This window comes from Haematobia irritans, chromosome 4, assembly GCF_050003625.1.
Source record: "Haematobia irritans isolate KBUSLIRL chromosome 4, ASM5000362v1, whole genome shotgun sequence".
NCBI classification, from domain to species: domain Eukaryota; kingdom Metazoa; phylum Arthropoda; class Insecta; order Diptera; family Muscidae; genus Haematobia; species Haematobia irritans.
In genome coordinates this window covers 64,150,421-64,169,651 of record NC_134400.1, presented here as the reverse complement: position 1 = coordinate 64,169,651, position 19,231 = coordinate 64,150,421, and the positions used below count along the sequence as shown (strand labels likewise).

The 19,231-nt window shown below is 35.5% G+C and overlaps 3 protein-coding genes and 1 long non-coding RNA gene across 4 annotated transcripts; all 4 read left to right on the top strand.

The window, feature by feature from the left end:
• Nucleotides 1-3,380: 3,380 nt before the first annotated feature.
• LOC142235466 (uncharacterized) lies at nucleotides 3,381-5,559 on the top strand. Its single transcript, XM_075306721.1, has 2 exons — nucleotides 3,381-4,883; nucleotides 4,987-5,559. Exons 1-2 carry the CDS (start codon nucleotides 3,381-3,383, stop codon nucleotides 5,557-5,559), a joined length of 2,076 nt encoding a protein of 691 aa, XP_075162836.1.
• Nucleotides 5,560-5,745: 186 nt separating this feature from the next.
• On the top strand, nucleotides 5,746-7,167 carry LOC142235464 (uncharacterized). Its single transcript, XM_075306720.1, has 2 exons — nucleotides 5,746-5,749; nucleotides 5,798-7,167. The coding sequence occupies exons 1-2, from the start codon at nucleotides 5,746-5,748 to the stop codon at nucleotides 7,165-7,167; spliced, it is 1,374 nt and encodes a 457-aa protein (XP_075162835.1).
• A 679-nt stretch (nucleotides 7,168-7,846) lies between these two features.
• LOC142234528 (uncharacterized) lies at nucleotides 7,847-8,417 on the top strand. The gene is made up of 2 exons (XR_012721638.1): nucleotides 7,847-8,146; nucleotides 8,204-8,417. It is a non-coding gene; the product is annotated as an uncharacterized LOC142234528 (long non-coding RNA).
• A 4,993-nt stretch (nucleotides 8,418-13,410) lies between these two features.
• On the top strand, nucleotides 13,411-14,294 carry LOC142234053 (large ribosomal subunit protein mL64-like). Its single transcript, XM_075305124.1, has one exon. It carries the CDS (start codon nucleotides 13,516-13,518, stop codon nucleotides 14,215-14,217), a length of 702 nt encoding a protein of 233 aa, XP_075161239.1. The 5' UTR covers nucleotides 13,411-13,515; the 3' UTR covers nucleotides 14,218-14,294.
• Nucleotides 14,295-19,231: the final 4,937 nt, after the last annotated feature.

The window sequence follows — 19,231 nt, the reverse complement described above, 5'->3', positions numbered from 1 at the left end:
TGTATATAAACTTACTTCTAGATATCAATTAGAAATATAAATATAAATACATAATAATAAAAAAAATTAATAATGAAATGATAATAATAAAATCCAAATTGTGTTAAGTTTTTATGTTATCAAAATCATTCTTTAAACTTTTTATTTCGCTAAACTTATCCTTTTTTTTTTTTTTACAAAATATTGAGAATGTATTTGGATGTTATTATTATTATTTTAATACAAAAATGATTTTTATCGATTACAGGTTTTCATATGAGCTTTTTTGCTTTTTTTTTATTTAAATTTTTATAAGTAGCAATTTTTCGATTTATTTGTACATAATTGTTTTTATTTTATTTTTGTTCGTTTTCTTTAAAAAAAAATGTTTAAATAATATTTCAAATATTTTCTTAAAGATTTTTCCTTTTTGCTTTTGTATATAATTTCACAATATAAGCTTTCAAATTGTTTTCAAGAAATTTGGCTTATTGATTTTTAGGATTTAATTCATTACATACGATTCCAAATATGTTTCAAAGATTTGATTTTTTTTCTAATTTTAGTAACATATTTATTTTCAACAAAAAATTTACTTTTTAATTTTTGTATTTGTATTAATTTTTTTCTAATTTTTTTATTTAATTAGATTATTTTCGTTTTTAATAAATTTTGAAGTTTTACTGATTTTTCTTTTTTTTTGTTGTTTTATTTTCTGTTCCGTTTTTACAAAATCGCGACGTAAAAATAGTGAAGCCACGTGAATTTCAAGTTACGTAAGAAGGTTTATGCAAAATGTACGTTCTCTTTTTTTCCCGAATATTTTTTATAGTTTATTAATTTTGAGCGGTAAATTTTTAATGAATTTGCTCATATGAATATTGTTTCTGCATGTTGGAATATTTCTACTCACTTAACATTGTTTCCGTGTAGTAGAGGTTATTAACCTCGGGATTTCGAGTGCCTTCAGGGTAGATATGTCCCAAAACGTCATAGACCAACTTGCAGGTGAATCCCCAATTAGTGAAACCAGTAGTGGCACAGGGTTTCTTAATCCCAAACTCCCTTAGTCTCGACACAAATCCTATAATTCCCAATATACCATATACAAATAAGTAGATAAAAAGAAATGTAACATTTGTGCTGGCGCACATTGTTCATTTATTCTTACCCGAGGTGTATTTCATAAAATGACGAAAAGTTCTCATAAATCCAATAAGTCCACTTATTAATGTCGCAATAATATCTATATTAAAAAAAAATAAAACACTATAATCCCGTCCAGAGTGTTCTATAATTTGCAAAACTTTACCGAAAAAAATTAATATTTCCATATACCGACGCCGATTTCAAATTTGCAGGTTATTTCGCACTAACAACAATACTGCCAATTCAACTCCTATGTGGGAGTACCTTATTCGCACACACTGGCTTTGACTTCAACTTCACCAATGACAAGCGTGAGTTGCTATCAGTAGTGCTATGCCTGTCTCACGACTTTGTGAAAGGTCAGTCTCCACAACTCTCTTTTTTCATCACAACTCTGCATTCGCTACTCCCCTTTCTATACAACCATGTATGATATGTGCGTTGCCCATTCTAACCAATAGATGGCACTCATGTGTACACAATGGTATTTTTAGACGTGATGTCTGGTAAGGTATAGGGTAATTCTACCGAAACCTTCCTATCAAATCGTGATGATGGCAACAGTTAATAAAGGAAAATGGCGAATCAGCCTTAATATAGGCGTGTTGCGCCAAGAACCGTCGCTGAATATGAGACATGTCAGAAATTCCCTGGTAGCCAATGAAATACTTCAAATGTTTATAAGTTGTACAATAAATCATATGAATGGTAAAATTGTACGGAATGTATTTCATATGTTATATGGTGGCCGTCACACCACTTTGATGTCCCATTAGCGGAATTTTGAACGAAGTCCGTTCCTGGCTTCCATGGTAGAATCTATGTTCTGCCCCCCAGTGGAAAACTTGGAATCAGGGATATCTTCGTTCAAAAACACTGTTGGAACACATGACATACATCAAAATGTAGGTAATGACCTCCACTTTGATGTCCCATTAGCGGAATTTTGAACGAAGTCCGGTCCTGGCTTCCATGGTAGAATCTATGTTCTGCCCCCAGTGGAAAACTTGGAATCAGGGATATCTTCGTTCAAAAACACTGTTGGAACACATGACATACATCAAAATGTAGGTAATGACCTCCACTTTGATGTCCCATTAGCGGAATTTTGAACGAAGTCCGTTCCTGGCTTCCATGATAGAAGCTATGTTCTGCCCCCCAGTGGAAAACTTGGAATCAGGGATATCTTCGTTCAAAAACACTGTTGGAACACATGACATACATCAAAATGTAGGTACTGACCTCCACTTTGATGTCCCATTAGCGGAATTTTGAACGAAGTCCGTTCCTGGCTTCCATGGTAGAATCTATGTTCTGCCCCCAGTGGAAAACTTGGAATCAGGGATATCTTCGTTCAAAAACACTGTTGGAACACATGACATATATCAAAATGTAGGTAATGACCTCCACTTTGATGTCCCATTAGCGGAATTTTGAACGAAGTCCGTTCCTGGCTTCCATGGTAGAATCTATGTTCTGCCCCCAGTGGAAAACTTGGAATCAGGGATATCTTCGTCCAAAAACACTGTTGGAACCCATGGCATACATCAAAATGTAGGTATTGACCTCCACTTTGATGTCCCATTAGCGGAATTTTGAACGAAGTCCGTTCCTGGCTTCCATGGTAGAATCTATGTTTTGCCCCCCAGTGGAAAACTTGGAATCAGGGATATCTTCGTCCAAAAACACTGTTGGAACTCATGGCATACATCAAAATGTAGGTATTGACCTCCACTTTGATATCCCATTAGCGGAATTTTGAACGAAGTCCGTTCCTGGCTTCCATGGTAGAATCTATGTTCTGCCCCCCAGTGGAAAACTTGGAATCAGAGATATCTTCGTCCAAAAACACTGTTGGAACTCATGGCATACATCAAAATGTAGGTATTGACCTCCACTTTGATGTCCCATTAGCGGAATTTTGAACGAAGTCCGTTCCTGGCTTCCATGGTAGAATCTATGTTCTGCCCCCAGTGGAAAACTTGGAATCAGGGATATCTTCGTTCAAAAACACTGTTGGAACACATGACATACATCAAAATGAAGGTAATGACCACCACTTTGATGTCCCATTAGCGGAATTTTGAACGAAGGAGCAAGGTAAAACCGAAGTAGTTGAAACTCAAGCCCGAAGTTGTCTAGCAGAGGTAAACGCAAAATCAGTATTGTTTCAGATAATTCCGGTGCGTTTATATGGCTCAAACCGGACCGTTGAAATATATGCATTTATAGACGACGGAGCAAATGTTTCGATGATTGACGAGGAAGTAAAAAATCTGTTGGGATTGAAAGGTAGAAAAGACGTCTTAGAAATTCAATGGATTAATCGCCAGGTATCGCGGGAAAGTGTTGAAATCGTGGATATCACAATAAGTGGAAGAGGTCCAGATTGCGAGCGTTATAATATGAAAAATGTCTATTCTACAGATAAAATTGATTTGCCGCTGCAAAAATTTGATAACAAGATAACTAAAGTCGAATGTCCCTTTTCCAGCTATAATGACGTGAAGCCAAAGATGATTATCAGCCTTGCTCATGCCTTCCTAACCGTTCCGATTGAAACACCCAAGATGAGATCACCTTCTGAACCTATTGAAACTAAAACGAGACTTGGTTGGCTAGTATATGGACCAGTGGAAGAAAATATCAAGAAGGACTTTGTTTCTTGTCACTTACGGCCACTAAATACGTTCGACGAGCCTGATAAATTTGAAAAACTAGAAAGTCTAATGAAGGAATATTTTGGTATTGAAACTTTCGGTATACGCCATACAGAGCCGACTATATCCCCAAATGATAAAAGGGCTTTAGAGCTTCTTAGACAAACGGTAAAAAAAGAAGGGGATAGATTTGAGGCTGGACTCTTATGGAGAAATGAATTTGAAAGATTCCCAAACACGTATGCCATGGCCTTCAACCGCCTTAAACTCGTAGAAAAGAAAATGGGAAAAGACGCCCAATACGCTGAAGAATATAGGAACAAAATACAAGAATATATTGACAAAGGATACGCAAGAATTCTATCTGAAGAAGAAGCATCCACAAGAAACGGGAAATGTTTTTACTTGCCACATTTTGGCGTAAAAACTGAAACCAAAAAAAAGCTTCGACTTGTATTTGATGCCGCAGCAGAAGTAGACAAAATTTCATTGAATAAGGCTCTACTTCCAGGCCCTGATTTAAATCAGCCGTTGATTAAAGTATTATTTCAATTTCGACAAGCTCCAATTGCAGTGTGCGGCGATTTAAAAGAAATGTTCCATCAAGTGAAGATAGTAACCCCGGACCAAGATGCTCAGAGATTCCTGTGGAGAGACGGAGATCCTTCCAAGCCGCCAAAGACATACGTGATGCAGAGAATGATTTTTGGAGCTACATGCTCCCCATGTACTGCACAGTATGTTAAGAATACTAACGCGGCCGAGTTTTCTGAAATGTTCCCGCGAGCTTCGTATAGTGTTATAAATAATCACTATGTCGACGATTATGTTGACTGTTTTGAGACAAACGAAGAAGCCATTAGGGTTGTTCAAAATATAAAACATATTCACCAAGCGGGGGGGTTTACTATGCATAATCTCGTTACAAATTCGAAAACCGTAGCGCTAACCCTAGGTATATCAAACGATAACACTGTACATATTGGTAAAGATCACATTGAACGAATTCTGGGAATGAATTGGGACCCACGCTTGGACGTATTTCTTTTCAAACTTCAATTTCACAAAGTTCCAAAGGAAGTTTTAGAAATGAAAGTAATCCCTACAAAGAGAACTTCTCAGTGCTTCAATGTCCGTTTTCGATCCCTTCGGATTTGTTGCCGATTATATGATATCGGTGAAAATTTTGATGCAACAGGCATGGCAATGTGGAGTCGAATGGGACGATAGTTTGCCTGAAGAAATAAATGAGAAATGGAAAAAATGGCTTCAAAATTTGGACAAAGTCGCTCAATATGCAATACCCAGGTATTATTTTTCAATTGACCCAGCAGTGAAAATCGAGCTACATATGTTCTGCGACGCAAGCGAAGACGCAATGGCAACTGTGGCCTATTGGAGAGTTCTTTACAAAGAAAAGACAGACGTCGTATTCGTAGCCGGGAAAACGAGTTGCGCTCCTATACGTTATCATTCGATACCGAAATTAGAGTTACAATCCGCTGTAATGGCAACAAGATTGAAGCAAACAATAACAACATGTCACGACCGTATAAAGGTTAACGAAGTTTTCTTTTGGAGTGATTCACACACAGTAATAAAGTGGATCAGAGCAGACCATAGAAAGTATAAGCAGTATGTTGCAAATAGGGTTTCGGAAATCTTAGAGGATTCCGAAATCACAGACTGGCGTTGGTGCCCCACGGCCTTGAACCCAGCCGATACCGCTACAAGAGGATTTTCATACAATTACGAACCACAGGGACGTTGAAAAACTGGTCCAGACTTTCTAAAACAAGATGAAAAGCACTGGCCAAAAGACAATTTGATGTTGAACATGAAAGATAGAAGTGATGAATTCTTAAAGTCGAAATTTTCATTAATAATAATACAAAATGTCGAATTTGTTAATTCCATCATAAATCGGTCATCCAAATACACTAAAGTAATACGCGTCATGGGTTGGATTTTGAGATTCGCTTCTATTATATGAAGAAATTCAACAAAAGGAAACGAATTGGATTCCGATGAAATACAACATGCAGAATTCTTCTTGGTAAGAGAGATTCAAAAAGAAAATTTCCAGGAGGAATATTCAAAGCTGCTAGAAGGAACGACAATTGATAAATCCAGTTCCATGGTGTCTCTTAGTCCATACATAGAGGAGCAAAGACTAATAAGGGTCGGAGGAAGACTAGGTAATGCCGAAATACTGTCTGACTATGCTAAGAAACCTATTATTCTCCCGAAAGACCATAGATTTTCGTTTTTACTTGTTGAATACTATCACAAGAAAACATGCCATCAAAACACAGAGACTGTTATAGGAATGGTGAGACAAAAGTATTGGATACCTTCCCTTAGGGTATTAGTGAAAAGAATTGAAAATCAGTGCGTGCTTTGCAAAATAAGGAAGGCAAACGCAACTCAACCACAAATGGGGATACTACCAGCAGATAGGGTAACACCATTTATTCGTCCCTTTACATATGCAGGAGTAGATATATTTGGGCCATTTAATGTGTCTTTCCACCGCCGACACGAAAAACGATGGGTAGCATTATTTACGTGTCTCACAGTAAGGGCAATACACTTGGAAATTGTAACCGATTTGTCCACGGATGCCTTTCTAATTGCTTTAAGAAATTTTATAAACAGACGAGGTATTCCCACTCAAATAAGAAGCGATAATGGAAAAAATTTCGTTGGTATAAAAAAAGAGCTTCGAAATGAACTTGAATTTTTAGACTTTGACCAAATTAAAAGATCGTCATGTTTTTGGGGAATAAAATGGCTTTTCAATACGCCATTCGACCCAGCTTCAGGAGGAGCATGGGAACGACTAATACAGTCAGTTAAAAAAGCACTACATGTACTGATGAGAGATATGATCCCAAAATACGAAGTGTTTTACAGTCTCCTACTAGAAGCTGAAAATATAGTAAATTCAAGACCTCTTACGCATACTCCAGTAACTCCCCACGACCCGGAACCTTTAACACCAAACCACTTCCTGCTAGGAACTACAAACTCAAATCAAGTACCTGCAACTTACGATCCAAAACTCAATAGTTTGAGAAAACAATGGAGAGTGGCTCAAAACTTAAAAAATGGATTTTGGTCAAGATGGATAAGAGAATATCTCCCCGATCTCACTCGTCGCGTGAAATGGTGCCTACCAACTAAAGACATGAATGTGGGATGTTTGGTCCTCATATGTGATACGAACGCTCCTAGATCAAAATGGGGACTTGGTCGAATAGTCCATTTGTACAAAGGAAAAGACGGCATATCAAGATCAGCAGATGTTAGAACAAGTGTCGGCATCCTCAAACGACCTATATCTAAACTGGCCTTAATTGATGTCGAATCCACATAAATTTATGAAAATTTCCCAAGTCAATTTACGTGGGGGAGAATATGTTAATAATTGTTACTTGTGCATACCAGATTTTATATAAATCAAAATATCATTGAAATTTGTATAACTTTTCACATATTGTCAGTATACATAAAAATAATTTAATTGTTGAAAAACTTCTACCAAAAGATACCAAAATTTGAATAAACGGTTTCACAAGTTTAAATCAAGATTGGTTTTTTTCAACACCCCCAGTGGAAAACTTGGAATCAGGGATATCTTCGTTCAAAAACACTGTTGGAACACATGACATACCTCAAAATGTAGGTAATGACCTCCACTTTGATGTCCCATTAGCGGAATTTTGAACGAAGCTATTATTTTGGCCCCAGGATCGAAGTTGGTGCTTGAGGTTGTCCTCTTGTTTTACGAGGAAAGGGTGCTCATACCGTTTTAAATCACAGTTTAAAAAATTTGTGGTAGTAATACCTTCACAGCTAAACATTAACAATTTTGTTAAACATATCTTTATTCATTATATTCACAAAATTTGTGGTCATATTTTGTTTTTCCATAATTTTTGTGGCCACCACAGTTGATAAATTCCGTACTATTTGCATTTTATATGGTTTTTGCAACTCTGTGTCACCCTGTCATTTCGGTGTTTGTTGTAATTTAAAAAGTTACCTACGTCGGTATCTTCACGCAAGTCTTTATGTGCAGAAAATAAACTACAAAGGCGACCAATTAGTTTTTATCAACGACGACATATCATATCCCTGCCAGCATTTCAAAGTTCCATTTCAACCTCATCGTTACCACAGACTCGTAAATGTCACTTCAACCATCATGAAAAGGTACATCAAAAAGTACATGCAAGTAATTTGCCATCCCTACTGTTAAAAAAGCCAAGCGCAACCAGCTTGTTATATTTTAATTAAATAAAAACGAAAATAAAGTTCTGAAAACATAGATTATACGCTTAAAATTGTGAAAGGTATATTGGTGAACAATTTGGTGATTTTCCAAATGGAATAAAGTGATTGTTTTTCAGATATTTTACAGACACGCTGCCTCCATGGAATAAAAACACTGGTTGATAGACGCAGCAACATGTAACTCGCTACTTGTAACTCAACATCATCATTAATGCCAAAAATTATGTTAAATGTAATGTGATAGTGGTATAAATGTTATATTTTTAAGAATTTGTAAATGTTTAATCAAATTAATAAATATCTAAACAAACGTGTTTTACTCGACCACAATGATTCTTTTACAACTATCTTAAAATTCACTTTTTCTGATTGTTTGGAGGGTCCCTTATTGGCGTCGTTCTAAATTGATCTATAAAGGCACCTAATAATTGCACTCATGCGAAACATTTTTGTAGTAACTTGGCGTGGTACAACTTCTCAATAGTGACGGCGCTTTTCCGACGAGTTTTTGATGTCGTATATGATTGTTTTCGACGTAGTGGGGATTCTCAAAAGAGTCCCCAAATTCAAAAAATGTTGGCAGGGATGTTAGGGGATGTGATAGTTAATACCACAACAATACCGGATGTAAATCATTTGATATAAAGTGGTATTAAAATTACACGCAGAAAAGAAACATGATTGTCACAATCATATTTGAAGAGCAAAATAATATGATAGGAACTATTTTTGCGGCGAAATATAATTGTCCTCATCTAAAATGTTATTATATTTACAAAAAGAATTTTGTTTGAATGAAAAGACAATGGTCACAACCTTAAATGTTTTGATCTTTAAAGGCCGGTACTCTGTTGGTTTTCGCGTTGAAACTCCATACAAAACCAAAAAATGCGATAAATTTGCGAAATTGTTTCCATTTGTGATACTTTGTTTTTTCGTGTTGAAAAACTGACGTTTATAGCACGGCGCCATTTGCAATGTGAATTAAGAAATAATTTATTTATTAAAAACTATTTGTGCGGGTTTATAAATCAAACACGGACCATATTTTTGTTCCGAAACTATACGAAGGATCAAAGGAATGGCAGATCAATTGCCCAAGGAAAAATAAAATGTTATTTTGTAAAAACAAGCAACAACCACCAACTTAATCCAATATCGCTCCCTGTAAAATAGCGCTCCAAGCTATCTAAAAAAACGCCGCTTTCTATGTGCGAAATAATGGTTTCCATAAAAATTTTTCGCAAGAATGAACATAGTACCGGCCTTAAGGTGAGTATTAAGTTCGAGTTTAGCCGCTAAAATTGCTAAAGTGAAAACTAAATCAGTAAGAAAAAGGCATGAAATTATACGTATTTGTTGCAAATTTTATTATAACTTGATGGGGAAAAGCCCAAAGCAAATTTTCACAAAGTTTGTATTCCTTAAAATGGATTATTAAAGAAAAGTAATCGTGAAAAAATAACGTTTTTAGCGGCTAAACTCGAACTTAATACCCACCTTTAAGGTGAGTACTATGTTCGGTTTTTCCACCAAAACACTAAATTAAAAGTACAAATATATTTATGAAGACGATTATATATTGATCAAGTCTTGCCAAATAATGGATTGAAAAAGTCCAAGGAATTGATTGTAAATAATTTTATATTTCTAAATTAATTAATTAAAAAAAGTAACCGTGAAAAAAAGCTGGTTTTGAGCTTGAAAACTGAACATAGTACTCAGCTTAAAGTGAAAACTAACGGTGGGTATTAAGTTCGAGTTTAAGGTGAGTACTAAGTTCGAGTTTAGCCGCTAAAGGTAAGTACTATGTCCGCTTTTCGCGTTGAAATTTTCGTGGTTACTTTATTAAAACAGTTCAATATAAAACAGATAAATTAACTCAATTGATGCGCTGTTTCTTGTTTCTCTAGATTTCGAAAAGACTTTACAGGAATAAGTTTGTTTTCATTTATAATTTTGATTATTTGAGGAAAAGTAATCGCGAAAATAAAGTGGTTTTCAACTCGAAAACCGAACATAGTACCCACCTTAAAGTGAAAACTAAATCAGTAAAAAAGGCATAAAATTATACATATTTGTTGCAGATTTTATTATAACTTGATGGAGAAAGGTCCAAAGCATATTTTCACAAATTTTGTATTCGTTAAAATAGATTATTAAAGAAAAGTAATCGTGAAAAAATAATGATTTTAGCGGCTAAACTCGAACTTAATACCCACCATTAAGTTGGTTTTATGCCTTTTTTTAAGTTCGGGTTTAGCGGCTAAAATCGTCATTTTTCACTAAAGGTGGGTATTAAGTTCGAGTTTAGCTGCTAAAATCGCAATTTTTTACGATTACTTTTCTGAATTAATCCACTTTAAGGAAAACAAACTTTACGAACATTTGCTTTGGGCTATTCCCCATCAAGTTATAATAAAATTTGCAACAACTATGTATAATTTTATGACTTTTCTTGCTGATTTAGTTTTCACTTTAGCGGCTAAACTCGAACTTAATACTCATTTTAAAGTGAAAACTAATACTACGTTCGCACTAGACACGAAATCTCGCTATTTAGAACCAAAATCTCTTTACAAATCTCAAGTGTTCGGACTGGCAAAATAACGAGATTTCGTAGATTTGAAGATTTAACAGCTGTTTGTAAATATATCAACACAAACACAAACCCGTTTGTGCACACGCACACACGCTCATCCACAAGGAAAATTGGAGCAGGGTTGCAAAAGCGCATTTTTAGTACTAAAACCACAGTTGTAAAAGGCAGTATAGGAGATTTTGAAAGAGATTTTGTTGAAATCCTCTACGAGCCAACTGCATTTGCCTATTGCAAATCTACTGAGATCTAGGAGGATTTCGGCCAAAATCCTCGTTTAGGAGAATTTCATGTCTTTCTTTTATTAAAGAATCATTGTGGTCAAGTAAAACACGATTGCTTAGATGATTATTAATTTGATTAAACATTTATAAATTCTTATAAATATAACATTTATACGACTATCACATCACATTTAACATAATTTTTTGCATTAATAAAATAATGATGTTGAGTTACCAGTAGCAAGTTACCTGTTGCAGCGTCTATCAGCCAGTGTTTTTATTCCCGATGGAGACAGCATGTCTGGAAAAATATCTGAAAAACTATCACTTTATTCCATTTGGAAAGTCAACAATTGTTCACCAATGTAGTTTTCACAATTATAAGCGAAATAACTATGTTTTCAGCACTTAATCATCGATTTTATTTAAATCAATTATAATAAGCTATTTACGCTTAGTGTTTCACAAAATATAAAATGGCTCTTGTAACAATAGTGATGGCAAACTACTTTCATGTACATTTCATACTTTTTCATTCGCTTCCCCCATCACAGTTGGCGATTGTTGCAGTGTCACGAAACTGTGGTAGCGATGAGAATGAAATTGAACTTTGAAATGCTGGCAGGGATAAAACTAAATTGATCGGCATTGGTTATTGTAACCTTGCATACACAAGGTCGTGGGTTCGATTCCTGCTTCGACCGAACACCAAAAAGTTTTTCAGCGGTGGATTATCCCACCTCAGTAATGCTGGAGACATTTCTGAGGGTTTCAAAGCTTCTCTAAGTGGTTTCACTGCAATGTGGAACGCCGTTCGGACTCGGCTATAAAAAGGAGGTCCCTTGTCATTGAGCTTAACATCCCTGCCAACATTTTTTGAATTTGGGGGCGCTTCTGAGAATCCCCACTACGTCGAAAACAGTCGTATACGATATCCAAAACTCGTCGGAAAAGCGCCATCACTATTGAGAAGTTGTACCACGCCAAGTTACTACAAAAAAGTATCGCATGAGTGCAATTATTAGGTGCCTTTTTTAATAAATTTAGAACGACCCCAATAAGAGCCCCTTCAAACAATCAGAAAAAGTGCATTGTAAGATAGTTGTAAAAGAATCATTGTGGTCAAGTAAAACACGATTGTTTAGATGTTTATTAATTTTATTAAACATTTATAAATTCTCATAAATATAACATTTATACGACTATCACATCACATTTAACATATTTTTATGCATTAATAAAAGATTGATGTTGAGATACAAGTTGCAAATTACATGTTGTAGCGTCTATCAGCGAGTGCTTTTATTCCGAATGGAGGCAGCGTGTCTGGAAAATATTTGAAAAACTATCACTTTATTCCATTTGGAAAGTCAAAAATTGTTCACCGATGTACCTTTCACAATTTTAAGCGAAATAACTATGTTTTCAGCACTTCATTATCATTTTTATTTAAATAAATTATAAGAAGCTAGTTGTGCTTGGTGTTTCACAAAATATAAAATGACTCTTGTAACAATAGTGATGGCAAAATACTTTCATGCGAATAGTGATGGCAAAATACTATCACAGTTGGCGATTGTTGCAGTGTCACTTACGAGTCTGTGGTAGCGATGAGGATGAAATGGAACTTTGAAATGTTGGCAGGGATGGAATCGGTCATCACTCAGTGATAAGAGAGAAGTTCACCAATGTGGTATCACAATGGACTGAATAGTCTAATGGTGTTTTCTTTTCTGAAAAAAGTGCTTTGCCTTCATTTTGTCTGTACAGAATGCGCATTTTTAAAATGTTACCAGCAACCTAAAAAAATGCTATCATCAGCGGGCAGAAAAGAATTCAAAGAAGGAGGCAGGGCAATCGCAGCACTCTCGTTTGTTGGCAGTGCTGAAAATGCCCGTAATTTGCCTCTATGCGTGGCGCTATTTTCACAACAGAATTCAAAGCCTTTTCGCACTTTTGCCTGTTTTTTTAGAAAAGAACCTAAAAAGTACATTTTCCGGGTAAAATGCAAAAAAGTGCGCATTTTTTACAAGAAAAGAAAACGCCATAAGTGAGCCCGATACATAGGGCTGTCACCTAATCTAACGTAACCTAACCAATCGAATGGGAATTCCTATTTGCTTTTGTGAACTTGTTTACCGTTGTGTTGTATATATAGTGGGGGAAATAAGCAAAATATTGTTGTTGTAACAAAATATAAGTTACTGTCGTTATCTCCTTATTGTAATGATCGAATTGCAACCAACCATTTCTCTGAGTGCGGGGGACAACCCTAATAAAATGTCATAAAAAGCCACAATTTTAACAAATTGGAATTATTTTTCGGGATCCCGAAAAGTCTCGGGATTCAAAATAATACATCCCGGGTGACAGCCCTAGTGTATTTATAATCATTGTTTTTGAGTACGAAAAAACATAAATTTCATTACATAACCTGTCTGTCCGTCCTACATTAATTCAATTTCTTACGTCTCTATGACACCCTATTATTTTTTCGATAATTATGTTATCGAAAGTTAGCGACGTCGCTACCTTCACGCAGGTTGAATAATTGTAATAACCTAATAATTTGTGAAGTTCTACAACTATTTCGTGGATTTCAAAAATGTCCTGCATCAAATTTAGGAGAATACTTCATAGAAAACCTATTGGCAATCAATGTCGCTTCTGGTGTTCATCAGATACACGGCCCACTTCGTTAGAAAACTTTGCAGAAACTGAGCGGACAAATATAGAAGTTAGCCGTAACAAATCTGGACTCCTCCAACAGCACCTACATATATTATTTGATCGGATACCTTATAAAGAACCAAGTTCGTGGATTCATTTAAGTGAAAAATACCAGAGAAAAGCATTTGCTCGTTTTGGTGTAGAAAGCGGAGTAAATCCACGTATATGTTTTCACAACAAATCGGATATACAGCAGCAGGTTTATGAATCCTTAATGGAACCAAAATCTGTTAACACATTGATTGAGAATGCAATGTTGAATATTAAACAAAAAAACGAAGGAATGCGAAAAAGGGAAGAATTAATTACCAAAAATATGGAGAGGCTTGACGCATGGAAGAAGGAATTGCAAAGTAAAATCGCAAAGAAAGAAGCGGATGCTTTGGCTGCAAAACAGAGAAAGGAGAGACTTGTGGAAGAGGTTCGGAGACATTTTGGATACAAAGTTGATCCACGTGACGATCGTTTTAAAGAGGTTTTGGAACAGAAGGAAAGAGAAGATAAAAAAATTCAAAAGGAGGCAAAAAGGCAAGCTAAGGAACAGAAGTTGCTGTCAAAATTAGTAACAAAATCTTAAACATTAATAGTAGTGATCAAATACTTTCAAAAATAATTTATCTGTTTGGGTATTTTAATAAATGATTTTAAAAATGAGATGGACATTTCCAATTCTCTTATCGATCAAGAAATTTGTAGTTCTCAAGATTTAGATCGAAATACGAGATCTACACGACGGAAAATTGGTGCGAATTGACACTAGTGGATTTATCACAGGACTGGTATCGATGCTCCAGTTTATCACGATTTTTATTTATTGATCTTATACTAAATATAAAAGTAATAATAGAAACTTATTTAGGGAAAACACGTCTATCATAATCCTTTTTCCGAAGATTCAAGTGTAATTCACTTTGGGTTTAGTAATTAACCGAATTTATTCTCATTATTGGTTGATAGTTTTGCTGCAATTAGGATGCTGGGGAGGAATGTGGTAATTCCATCAAATAGGGTTTCCATGGCTAAACTGCAGTTTATGGGCCCCTCACCGATTTGCTTGAAATTAATATATGTTATGTAACTTAGTGTGCTGATTCTAACAAGGTACAATTTTTGTCCCGGAAATTGGACCTTTGTTTTTGGTCCAATCTAAACAAACTTGGTGTCATATGAAAGCTTATTTTACGCACTTTCATACGCAAAATATATTTTTTAAATATTTAATTTATTTTGGGAGATATAAATAAAAATAAGAAAATTTTACCCAAATTTTTTTTTATTTTCGTTATATCTCAAAAAGTCTTCGATTACACCTAGGTTTTTTTATACGCAGTTTGAAAGCCTAAACTCTGGCCTTTTGTTTGATGTATAACATGTCTTTATAGGTCCACTCTTAACAAAGTTATTGAGCTTTTATTCTGAGTAGGAACAAAAAAAAAGATTATTACTGAAATATTTACCCTTTGGACTCTGTCCATAGGAGAAAGTCTTAAACCCCGGCCGAAGGCCGGCTACTTTTCCCCCCTTGGGATTGCGATAGCCCACTTTGGACTCTATCCATAGGAGAAAGTCTTAAGACTTTCTCCTATGGACAGAGTCCAAAGGGTAAATATTTCAGTAATAATCTTTTTTTTTTGTATAACGATATAACGAAATATACAAAAAATTATATAACGAAAATAACAAAAAATTAGGGTAAAAATTTCTTATTTTTATTTATATCTCCCAAACTAAATTAAATATTTAAAAAATATATTTTGCGTATAAAAGTGCATAAAATAAGCTTTCAATTTTTTGCTGACCCTTTGGAAGGCTATATCTCAAGACCCGGGTATTTCCGGGACAAAAATTTTACCTTGTTAGAATCAGCATACTAAGTTACATAACATATATTTCAAGCAAATCGGTGAGGGGCCCATAAACTGCAGTTGCTCCATTCTTTATTAAATAATTAATAATTTTATTGATGTTAAAATGAAAATAATAATAATAGTTTCTAATGACAGAAACAACGAAATAAATAAATAATAAAAAACAAAAAGAATCACATTTTCTTAAAAAATAAACAGAATAAATTCAAAAATGCGCTGTCAAAAATAAAACACACATGTTCCTTTGATCTCGCCCCCAATTGACGACGACAACGTATTGGCGTATTTACGTCGTACGTTCAATTACATCCCAATAAACACAGGATGAGCGTTTTTCAAATACAACACCTTTTCAGTTTGAGGATAAATATCATTTTCAACATAAATTCAACTTGACTTGAAACAAGTCATCTTCAATACATTTTCAAATTGTTTGCGGATCACTTCCAAACCGCCAAAATATTGACGAAAACTTTGAAAATGTGTTGAAGATAATTGGAGAAAACTTTGACAAAACACTACCATGAAATGCAACGAAAAAACCACATGGTTTTCAATACTACTTTGTGCAACGAAGTTCGTGGAAGAAATAAAAAAATGTGGAAATTTTTTGATAATCAATAATCAACTGAAATTTCTTAAAATATTTTATATTAATTGGTAAGTAAAAATAAAACACGAAATGAAAACTTTAAGGAAGTCACTAAACTCAAATCTCTTTGCAGACAACTAAAATCTTTGGATGCTGCTGCTTGGAAAAATTAAGAGGCTGGTTATGCTTTCCCATACCAACTGGATGATAAATCACATCGATAGTTTAATTTACATCGCATCATCGGTTCAATTTGTTATTTTGTGAATTAATATTGCTAGAAATTTATTCTAACTCTCTGGCCAGCACGTTAGTTGCAAATTGCCGGAATTTTAATGAATTTTATAACCATTTTGCGACACCAACGATCTTGAGGAAATCGAATTTTGTGGGTCAGTTGGAAGAAATACAAAAATACGAAATATTTTGGACAATAGACTGGAATTAATCCAAAAAGCTAACTATAATTGGTAAGTCAAAATAAAAAGTGAAATGAAAACTTAATGGAAATCACTAAACTCGATTGTTTGCAGAAAACTAAAATCATTGGATGCTATATTCTTGGAAGATGTTGGCCGATGAAAAACCGATGAAGGGAACAACAAAGAAAAGTTTTCAGAAAACTTACAAGGTGCAACCAATTAAAACAAAGTGCAACAATTCCTATATCAAGAACTTCTGGATGAAAATGTGCATTACATAAATTTACATCCCGTCATCAGTTTGATATTTTGTGATTTCCTCTTGCTGGAATCTATTCTAACACACAAGCCAGCAAGTTCCTCGATAGTAATTTTTTCAAATTGCCAGGATATTAATTAATAGTTATTTGACACCAACATTATGGAGGAAATGGAATTATACATGTAAAAATGTTTAAGATATTTAAAGTTGTATTCATAGTTTTATTTATTAATACGTTTAATAAGATAATTACATTTTGATTGGTATTATATTATTATTTTTATATATTATTAATGTTATTTTTAAGATTATTATATTTGTTAACGAAAAAAATAATAAAATTTACAAAATCTCTAGAAATTTAGTATTGACTTTCAGTTAGAACTAGGATTGACTTTCATACAAATTGTGGTTTGAAAGTATTCGCAACAGTTTCTGGAAAATTTTGTTCTACACTCTGCGTTTCCCAGATACATGTGGTATACCAAATTGTAGGTATTGATGCCCTCTATCAATATCCGTTGTCACTTTTGTGTACGAAGTCCATTCCTGGCCTCAGCGCTGGAAATACTGTCCTGACCACCAGTGCGTCCAACAGTTTCTGGAAAATTTTGTTCTACACTCGGCGTTTCCCAGATACATGTGGTATACCAAATTGTAGGTATTGATGCCCTCTATCAATATCCGTTGTCATTTTTGTGTACGAAGTCCATTCCTGGCATCAGCGCTGGAAATACTGTCCCGACCACCAGTGCGTCCAACAGTTTCTGGAAATTTTTGTTCTACACTCGGCGTTTCCCAGATACATGTGGTATACCAAATTGTAGGTATTGATGCCCTCTACCAAGTTCCGTTGTAATTTTTCTGTACGAAGTCCATTCCTGGCCTCAGCGCTGGAAATACTGTCCTGACCACCAGTGCGTCCAACAGTTTCTGGAAAATTTTGTTCTACACTCGGCGTTTCCCAGATACATGTGGTATACCAAATTGTAGGTATTGATGCCCTCTATCAATATCCGTTGTCACTTTTGTGTACGAAGTCCATTCCTGGCCTCAGCGCTGGAAATACTGTCCTGACCACCAGTGCGTCCAACAGTTTCTGGAAAATTTTGTTCTACACTCGGCGTTTCCCAGATACATGTGGTATACCAAATTGTAGGTATTGATGCCCTCTATCAATATCCGTTGTCACTTTTGTGTACGAAGTTCATTCCTGGCCTCAGCGCTGGAAATACTGTCCTGACCACCAGTGCGTCCAACAGTTTCTGGAAAATTTTGTTCTACACTCGGCGTTTCCCAGATACATGTGGTATACCAAATTGTAGGTATTGATGCCCTCTATCAATATCCGTTGTCACTTTTGTGTACGAAGTCCATTCCTGGCCTCAGCGCTGGAAATATTGTACTGACCACCAGTGCGTCCAACAGTTTCTGGAAAATTTTGTTCTACACTCGGCGTTTCCCAGATACGTGTGGTATACCAAATTGTAGGTATTGATGCCCTCTACCAAGTTCCGTTGTCATTTTTGTGTACGAAGTCCATTCATGGCCTCAGCGCTGGAAATACTGTCCTGACCACCAGTGCGTCCAACAGTTTCTGGAAAATTTTGTTCAACACTCGGCGTTTCCCAGATACATGTGGTATACCAAATTGTAGGTATTGATGCCCTCTATCAATATCCGTTGTCACTTTTGTGTACGAAGTCCATTCCTGGCCTCAGCGCTGGAAATATTGTACTGACCACCAGTGCGTCCAACAGTTTCTGGAAAATTTTGTTCTACACTCGGCGTTTCCCAGATACGTGTGGTATACCAAGTTGTAGGTATTGATGCCCTCTACCAAGTTCCGTTGTCATTTTTGTGTACGAAGTCCATTCATGGACTCAGCGCTGGAAATACTGTCCTGACCACCAGTGCGTCCAACAGTTTCTGGAAAATTTTGTTCTACACTCGGCGTTTCCCAGATACATGTGGTATACCAAATTGTAGGTATTGATGCCCTCTATCAATATCCGTTGTCACTTTTGTGTACGAAGTCCATTCCTGGCCTCAGCGCTGGAAATACTGTCCTGACCACCAGTGCGTCCAACAGTTTCTGGAAAATTTTGTTCTACACTCGGCGTTTCCCAGATACATGTGGTATACCAAATTGTAGGTATTGATGCCCTCTATCAATATCCGTTGTCACTTTTGTGTACGAAGTCCATTCCTGGACTCCACGTGGGAAATAGTGTCCTGACCACCAGTACCCAATAATAACCAAGCTAAATAACATTGAACAGGCACATGTGGCACACCAAATTGTAGGTAAAGGTGTTCTCTATCATATTCTGTGTATAAATCGTTGTTTTTAGGCACGGAAATACATAAATTTCATTAAATATTCTGCCTGTCCGTCTTATATTAATTCAGTTTTTGTCGTCTCTGTGTCACCCTTTTATTTTTTC